Source organism: Limulus polyphemus, unplaced genomic scaffold (assembly GCF_000517525.1).
Source record: "Limulus polyphemus unplaced genomic scaffold, Limulus_polyphemus-2.1.2 Scaffold1860, whole genome shotgun sequence".
Taxonomy (NCBI): Eukaryota; Metazoa; Arthropoda; class Merostomata; order Xiphosura; family Limulidae; genus Limulus; species Limulus polyphemus.
In genome coordinates, this window is record NW_013667470.1 from 25809 (window position 1) to 35387 (window position 9579).

At 34.6% G+C, this 9579-nt stretch overlaps 1 protein-coding gene across 5 annotated transcripts in view; it reads right to left on the reverse strand.

Moving 5' to 3' along the window:
- Positions 1-9579, reverse strand: part of LOC106465179 (dual specificity protein kinase splA-like) — a 45906-nt gene that overhangs the window by 22828 nt on the left and 13499 nt on the right. For 4 of the 5 annotated variants that reach the window (XM_022393024.1, XM_022393027.1, XM_022393025.1 and 1 more), the window contains exon 5: positions 123-215. The exons of the other annotated variant lie outside the window; for it this stretch is intronic. In XM_022393024.1, coding sequence (XP_022248732.1) covers positions 123-215 — 93 coding nt within the window. The remainder of the gene's footprint in view (positions 1-122; positions 216-9579) is intronic. 5 annotated transcript variants of the gene reach the window in all.

The window sequence follows — 9579 nt, forward strand, 5'->3', positions numbered from 1 at the left end:
CGCTCCAGGTATGCCAGTTTTTATTCCCTGGCCAAAGGTTGGATACTTTTCTCACAGGCCTCGTATATATATATATATATACAGTGAAGAATATAGAAGTTCACTAGTTTTTAAACATTTACCTTTTCAGGAGATTCTGCTTTAAGCAGCTGTTGAATTAACATATCTTGAGACTTTCGACTATTTCTGTCACTTTCCACTTCACTGTTTAAAAGCTAAAGACAGAAAAACATAACCAGATTTTGAACAAAACACAATCCCTTCTGATTTATAGCAATGTTTAAAAGTTAGTAGTGATAAAAACTAATGAAAACTTCTGACATTCTTTCACAATTACAAACAGTTAAAGTGCTTATTATGAACTCATACTAGAATTGATATTCAATGTCAGGGTAATTTTCTTCAATAACCTTTACAAATGTGTAAAATATCTTCCAAGATGAAAAGCATATAATCTGTTGCTCACAGTGCAACACACTATTTAATATAATCTTCAACCATAAGTACATTAAGCATGTGGCTTAGCCTCCCTAGACCTAATTTTTACATCAATTACTATTAAACTAGCTTAATCCTCAAATTGCTATCTTCTTATTATATTCACTACCAATACACTCCACAACATGTACTCACTACCAGTGGACTTCGGATACTGTATTCACTACCAGAAGACTCCACATACTGTGTTCACTATCAATGTACTCCACAACCTGTATTCACTACCAGAAGACTCCACATACTGTGTTCACTGTCAATGTACTCCACAACCTGTATTCACTACCAGAAGACTCCACAAACTGTATTTGCTATCAATGTACACCGCAACCTGTTTCACTCCCAGTGGATTCCACAACTTGTACTCACTACCAATGGATTCCACAATTTGTATACACTACCAATGGATACCACAACCTGTACTCACTATCAGTGGACTCCACATCTGTATTCACTACCAGTGGACTCCATAAACTGTACTCACTCCCAGTGGACTTAGCCACTGTATTCACTGCCAGTGGATTCCAGATACTTTATCCACAACCAGTGTACTCCAGATAATGTATTCACTACCAATGAACTCAACATACAATATTCACTACCAATGAAGTTCACATACTGTATTCACTACCAGTGGATTCCAGAAACATAACCAGGAGGTAAGGGAGGGTAAAAAAACCCACCTCAACATTCTAAAAAAGTCTTAGAAGTCCACTATCTTCTGATTGTTTTTTAAATAAAAATTTGACTTTCATATAAATCACTTAAATTCTTTGTGTAGAAGAAAAGACCCACATTTTCGTTTTGGAAAAAAGACTTCACCATTCTGTAGTGCTTGCTATGACCCTGGTGTTCACATACTTTATTCACTACCTGTGGATTCCACATACTTATCTCAGTGAGTAATCTATGTTTGTGCCCATTAAATGCTCAATGTGAAAGAACTGTTTTAAAAACTGGGTGAAATCACTCGTTTTTATTGTAAGACAAATAAAGGATTCAGTACTAATTAGTGGCACTAATTCCAATATTGATGGTATTTCTTTTTTAGGTTATTTGAAATGAATAAAGTCAAGGACTCAAAAAGAAATTTGTTGCATATATAGTTTTTAAAATGTGTTTAAAAAGCCAATAGGATCCATAAACACCCATGGTTGGAATCAATAATGTGAGGGTTTAATACTGAAATTGACTTTTTCTTTATTATTATATGTTAACTTCTCTAAGGCATCATCTAGATTTTAAAGAAACCTTTTACAAAATATATTTGGCTAGTATATCAGTGTCGTTAAAAAAATTAATTGATTAATGTTAAATTCTTATAAAATGAATTTAAAATGATGAATAAACTAAAAATTAAAAATCATCAATAAATAGAACCAATTAATATATGATTGATTATAATTATATAAATAAATAAAATTGAAAAATATTTGCCACTGATACCTTGTTTTATAAAAACACATAATCTAATAAAAATACCAATTTATATACAACCATTACATTCATAAAAACATATTGTGAAATCTATACTACTGTTCACACAGTTGTTTTGTTTTATAACAGCATTATTTTACAAACCTTAATACTACAGCTTCAGTTATTACAATTGTTTGACACCAAAATAAAAGGTGCAACTTGTAGAGAAAAAATAACTGATACATTAAATAAATGCTTATTTTATTTATGATGTTAGAAAAACACGTAGGTTCAAGAAGTCTTGATAAAAATAAATAAAAAACCCTATAACCCGAGCGCTTTCTAAAGGTGGACCTTTCTTCTTCGGGGGAAAGTGGGAATCTGCTTATTTTATTTGTTATCAATAAGAGAAAATAAATTAAAATTAGATGAAATACAATCTTATTTATATATTATTTTAAGAGATATGTTTTGTACTACTAATCTCAATTTAATTTACATTTAAGAAATATATAGACATTAAACTTTGTTGCTTTGAGCTTGAATCAGTAACTAAAAAACATTGCACATTGGATTATTTACCACAAGCCTAAGCCTATAATGTAATGACACACTTTGAGTTTTATAAAACATATATTGCAAATGCATAACATTCTTAAAAATGTGTAAAACAGCACATGATGTTATATGTAATTAGTGATGTTATTACTACTAGCTTTCTTTGCATGCTTTCATGATGTTGCATTATGTAGTCTGAATAATTGGTAATGAAGCATAGCATTTAAAATAGCTATATACAAATATGCAACTTTCAAGTACAATAGATGGAACAGATTATAAAATAATTTGAGTAAATTTGGTTTCACAGGAAAGTGACCAGAAAGAGCTCCTCCAGGAATAAGCAAAGAAATCTGATGGGAACCCTAGAAGACTTAGAAAAAAACCTTAGATTTGAGAATTTTTTAAGTTTTTTTAGATATTCTTTTTATTCCTTAAAATGTTTTTGTCATAAATTATATTTATTTGAGAGCTAAAATACTTTTCTACTACAACAAGACATCAGGTACGTTTAATAGTCTAGCAGCCATGGAGAGTAACCCAGTTTTCTGTGATATAGTTTTTTTAATGCTGATTATTGCTCATCGGGGTGTGTGTGTGAAGATATCCAGGTGGATGTGGAGTTCTCACTTTTGGGCAAATTGAGAAAAATGAAAAAAACCGAGATGGCCACTATCAAATCAGAACAATTCATGGATGTCCATATCTTTGCAACTAAATAAGCTATAAGCATGATGAAACTATTGTTTTTTATGTTTTCAGGTGTGAGGAAGCCATTTCTGATGTTGTGTGATGCTATGTGTGAAAATATGCAAAATCAAGCATGGAATTCAAAAATTCTTTTAAAAGTCATTCTTTGTGGTATATACATGTATATTCAAATACTGGTAAATCAAATTTGTTTTGTAACCAAGTCATGCAAATAGTTTGCAAATTATAATATCTTTTCTTGTTAATAATTCTTTAAGAAGCACAAGCTTCCAATGGTCAACAAAATGACTACAATTGTCTTTGCAATTAGATAAGATCTAACCTAAATGGAATATGCCATTGTATATATATTTCAGAAAAAAATGTCATACTGAACTTGATGGCTACATCACTATATGCACTTGTATCAGCAACCAATAAGAAAAACATTGAAAATATTTTGTGAATCTATTTCTTACTTAGTTAAGACAATAAATTATATATATAATTGACACAATTATGTGATAAACTGAATTACAACACATGGAAACTAACTAGTCTGTTCTGATAACAGGGTAAAATGGATGAATTGTATATGTTTAAATCGAGATAAGAGGGTAAATGTGATCACAAACTTCCATGCTCTACTAATAGTGGACCAAGCAGAGTACAGGCCATCAATGATACAAGTAAAGCATATGGTGATGGTCTATTGACGGAGCTTCAAAAGAAATTCTTGCAATATCTGAATTTGAAAATTCATTACCACAAGAACTGTGTGTCTAAATATACATCAAGATAAATCTCATTAAATATAAGAGGCAGATAAACTTGATGAGGAAGTAGGGCCTTCTGCCAAACAACTATGGCATTCCACTAAAACATCTGATTTCTTGCAAAACTGTTTGTGGAGAGCCATGCCATATAGGCAGAGAAAGGAAGATGGAAGATCATATCCTGCCTATCTGTGCCACTCAATTTTTCAGAGCATGATAAAAGACCCTACAAGATTCATCTGCTTGAAAATTGTGATGAGCAAGCTGACCACTGAGCAGATGAAGTGAAAGTTCGAGTACAAGGTGCTCTGAATGATCTTCATGCTGTCAAAGCCCAGTATCACAAAAACTGCATGAGTCAGTTCTTTGTAAACAGATGTCTATTGCCTCAAGAACTAAAAACTGCATCCCATAAAGAAGACACTGATTCAGCACTAGAAATACCATAAAGCAATGTGTAAAAACAAAAATCAAATGTGGAATTCGATAGAACTGTTTGAAGAGTACAATATACTAGTCACTCAGGTGCCAAACTAGACAGGATTCATCGAGTTAACAAACTAAGGACACACTTCGGAAGAGAACTTCTTGTGCTATCATCAGCAGGTATTGCAAGCATAATCACCTTCTAAACAAACACTGCAAAGATGCCCAAAATTGTGAAAGATGATGATTTAAATGGAATCTTTTGTAGTATCGGAAAATTATCCAAGCAAATGACATTTGAGTGTAAAGCAATAACTTATGATAAATCTTGCATAGTCCTGCATGACGCTGCTGAATCTGTTTCAACAATATTACAGGAATTGTTGTCTAAGATATCTCCAAAATTCTCCAACTCTTTTCCAGCATTGTTGATTGGAGATATTGTAAGTGTCGTCAAAGGAGAAGCAATAAATCTGCAGATTGCACTTGGTTTGTTTATGAGAAACTTGAAGGAATTGCTGAATCATCTGTTTGATTACCATGTTACATGCAGCTATGATGAAGTGCTTTGATTCAAGAAGTCAGCTGCTGTAGCAGTGTCAAGTGATCTCTCTCAGCAAGGTACATCAGATGCAAAACATGGTCTAGTTAAAATTGTTTCTGACAATTTTCACACTGATATATCGTCCATGAATGGCAAGAAATCAACACATTCTCTGGCAATGATTATCATGCAACCATCAGGTACTGACAAGCCTTAAACGCAAAAGACTATTAAGAGACTAAAGAAAGATGAAATTGGCCAACCCACAACTGACAGCATTGAAGATTGTTCCCTAATATACTATGGCCCATAGAATCCAAAATGCAAAGAGTACCCAGTCAAACAGTCATAGCAAAGTTACAAATCCACCAAGTAGTGTCAAGCAAACAAGCTGAAGACCTTGACTTTGATTTTTTCCATGATATACTCACCCATGAAAACTGTCCAGAATACAATGGTTACAACACGAAGGTGTGTAGAGAGCAAGGACAAATATTACGACCTAAGACCAAAACTGTATACCTCCCACTGATAGATATGACACCTGCAGACACTTTTACAATGTTGTTAGCCATGATGAAAGTGCAACAAATATCAAAAGAGGAAGAAGAAGACTATATTGTAACCACAGCTGACCTGCAGTTATATAGAGTAGCACTGCATGTCCAGTGGGACAACCAAACTAGATTTGGGAACATTTACCTGACACTGGGTGGAATGCTCCTGCTAATGAGTTACTGTGGTTCTATTGAAGCTCTTATGGCTGAGTCTGGAATCGAAGAAATACTGAGTTCAGCATTTGGTGGTGTGGCCAAAATGTTGAGTGGCAAAAAATATCTGCAGAATGTCAAAACACTAAGGTTACTGATAGAAGAACTTCTTTTACCCTTGATTGCGAAACACCATCTGGAAAGCATGGTCGATCTCCAGAAAGCATTAGAAGGTATGGCATCTCAAAGCAGAACAGCAAAGTTCTGGGCAGATTGTGTTATCAAACCAGTCATCATAATATTAAAGTACACTCATGCAGAGTGAGAAGGTGATTGGCCATTGTATTTGGCAGCTGTCAAAGATATGATCCCAATTTTCTTTGCAGCAGGACATGTATACTATGCATGCTATGCCCTGTATTACTTGAGACTGATGCAAAGCATGCCTGAGAGTGTAAGCTCAAAGTTCTTCAGAGGCCAGCACACAATGCATTACAATTCTGGTCTATTTAATGGCATTTAGAGTGATATCACCAAAGAAACTACCTATATGAGGTATGGACATGAATTGTTAGGATAACACTCAAGCACAAAAGTCTACAAACCTGACATAACATAATCAATGATTTGAAAATCGGGTGGGATAGCGAACAGCAGGTAGAACAAAACCACCACAAAGAAGGAATGCCAGCAAGAACCACTACTGACACAAGCGATAGAAAAGCCTTGCAAGACAAATTAAGAGCTCTGTATAGATCTGCTACATCCAGATCAGCATTCAGCAGGACTGGTGAATGTCGTCAGTGGTAAAATTGCTGTTCACTCTTCTGTGAACATTAACAATGCAATTTTGATTGGAAAGTCCCAAACAGAGAAATTCAAAGAGTTGGCCTGATGGCTTTCAGGACACCATACCCAAACTTGTTACAATGATGGCAGTCACATGTAAATTTGTCAAAGTAGGTGAAACCATAATCATTGACACAGAAACTGTCTATGCAAGAGCAATGGGCCTGCAATCAAGTGCACAGGATCTCAACACAGATGAACTCTTCAATCAGAAACTTGCACCTGTTCAGACATCAAAGTTCGATGAAAGTGGAAACATGAGGGATGCCAAGGATAAATTGTGTCTCAAACATTCTCTCAGAGTTGAAGTATCCAACTTGATGGATGTGTGATCTTTTGGATGTTACTGTGGCCATTGTCTGGGACTGTACAAGAATATCTAAATCACTTCCAAGGGTATATTCTAAGCCATCTGAAACAGATGATGTGTACCTAATATTTGACTTGTGAGTGTCCTTATGGTAATGTCTCTGATAAATATATTGCATTTAGTTGTGTTAATGGATCATTAATAAATCATCAACACGTATCATTTTACTTCCAGGTACATCAAGGATAGCACAAAAGAATCCACACAAGCCCAAAGAGTAAAAGCAGCTAGACAAGTATACAAATTATGATTCAACGCTGCTCTACTATTACAAAAGTGTATCTCACAGTCACAAAAAACAAGGTCCAACTGATTGATTTAATTATTGAAGACATTATGTCTCACAGAAATGACTGTCAGAAAAATAAGTTGTTTGGAGCAATCCTGTTCCAGTTGAGATCAGTGGGGGCATGCAACTAAATGTCATGATATGACAACAACTCAGAAGGAGGCTAATACAATTATCATTTAGCAAGTTGCATGAGTGTTCTTGTGATTGTTGATAACACTGATATATACATCCTTTTACTGCACTTCTGTTATCAGAAAAAGATATCATGTAAAGTACTGGTGGTTTCTCTGATCCAAGGACGAGCTGTTCTTGATGTAAGTGCAGCTGTATCAAAGTAAAGCTCTGTTGTCCCAAATTTGGTGGCTGCACATAGTCTAATAGGCTGTGATACTGTAGCATCATACTTTGAAGTTGGCAAGTTGGTGGCTCTAAGAGTTATAAAATCTGAGAATTGTTCACTTGACCTGCTGGGCACTAATGCAAATTTCTCTGATGTTTTGAAGCAAGCTACTCATTTCATTTTGTCATACTATGATCAACCTCAGTGTCAGTCTATGTCTGAGGCCTGAAAAAAGATCTGGTTGTCAAAAGTCAGCAGGAGTAAAGCTTGTGCTCCAAAGCTCTGTTCCATGCCTCCTACTAGTGAGGAATTCCGAGAGAATGTAAGTAGGACTCATCTTCAAGCAGTTGTATGGCTCCATTCGCTGGACAAATCTCCACCTACTTTAGATCCCACAGATTTTGGATGGTCCAAAGCCCCTGGATCCAATGTATTGAATCCAATTCTCATATAAAATGACACTCCAGTCACTCCACCAAAACTTTTGAAGCTCATTCGTAGTTCATCCGAAAGTCAAGCTTCATACAAAACACGATGCTGCAGCTGTACAAGTTCTAATAGTGCATGCACATCTTTCTGTTCCTGCCAGGCAGGAAACATCTGTCACAAAGAAAAAAGTAGAGATTCCCAATGTTTGTCAGATGATGATGATGATGTGGACGAAAAAGGGGTCAGTGACAAATTGGCCTTTGGGTGCCAAACTATAGTTAGATATAGCTAGTACTGCAATTAACTATAGTAAAATAAAAAAATTACAACTTTGTAAATCTTTATTTTTTTGCAATTAGTGAAATTCATTAACACATTAATTACCAAGCTTATCAGTCAATTATCTTCACATAAAACTTTGATAGTAGGAATAGTCAAAAACAGTTATCATTAGAAACACTACCTTCAATTAGTTTTATTATTTTTGTGAGTGGTAATACAAATCAGTTAAGCTGAATAACCTTGATTTGTTCAAAAATAATAAGAAATCACAAGGGTAACATTTTGAATACTTGCACAATTGGAATAATCAAAATAGTAATAACCAGAAATACTAATTTGAATTAAAAAGGCAAATATGCATGGACAAATGCAACATGTCTCCACCACACAATCCAAACAGGGCCAATTTTGGCACCAGAAAAACTGAAAACTGTCTATATTACTGCTTGAGACCTGCAAGAAGGTATCTTTGTATCAAATCCTATGTAAGTTGGTTGACATACATATGAATAGTTCATGAAAACCCCTAATTGTGCTTTTCTCACTGAAAAATTGAGCAAAAAACAAACATTCCAAAATTGTCTAGATCTCTGTTTGGGACCTGTAAAAAAGTATCTTTGTATTAACTTCCATGTAAATTGGAAAAAATGTGGTAGAGTAATTGTCAAAAAAAACTTAAATTATGCTTTTTTTGTAGCATACCCCTCTATAATTACTAAAAAAATAGGGAAGTCCAACATTTTAATTTGTCAATGTGTGTTGCCTGTAGAAAAGTATCTTTGTACCAAATCCCTTGTAAATTTGTCAAAATAGGGCTAGTAATTGACCAAAAACACCAAAAATTATGCTCTTTTATGAGCTCTGCCCCCCATAAAAAAAAAAGAAGAAACTCAAAATGAGCAAATCTAACTTTTTGGTAAGTCCATATGTTGAATGCATGAACGTTTATATTTGTGCCAAATTTTACCTTGGTTGCTGTACATTTTACTGCACAAAATTTTAAAAAATCCACAAAATCCTAAAAAAGACCTAAATAAAAAAGTGAAGACGATACCTCGGCATATTGGACTAAGGTATAACCCTATGAAGTTCCAAGTCAATCCACCATGAAATTACCATATGGCAGTCAATTTCAATGGATGAAGTCCAGGTTTTGGGGTCAGAAGTGGTTTTTGTCCAGGACTGACCCATTGTTTTTGGCATCTAATATTTGCATAGAGAATCCATTTTTCATCACCGGTAACAATTCTGTCAAAAAATGGTTCACGCACGTTACGCGCCAGAAGAGACAAAGCAACTTTCACACATTGAAAATGATGATCATGGGAGAGTTCGTGAGGCACCCAAACAGTTTCTTTATGGAGTTTTCCCATATTCCTTACATGTTAACGTATTGTTT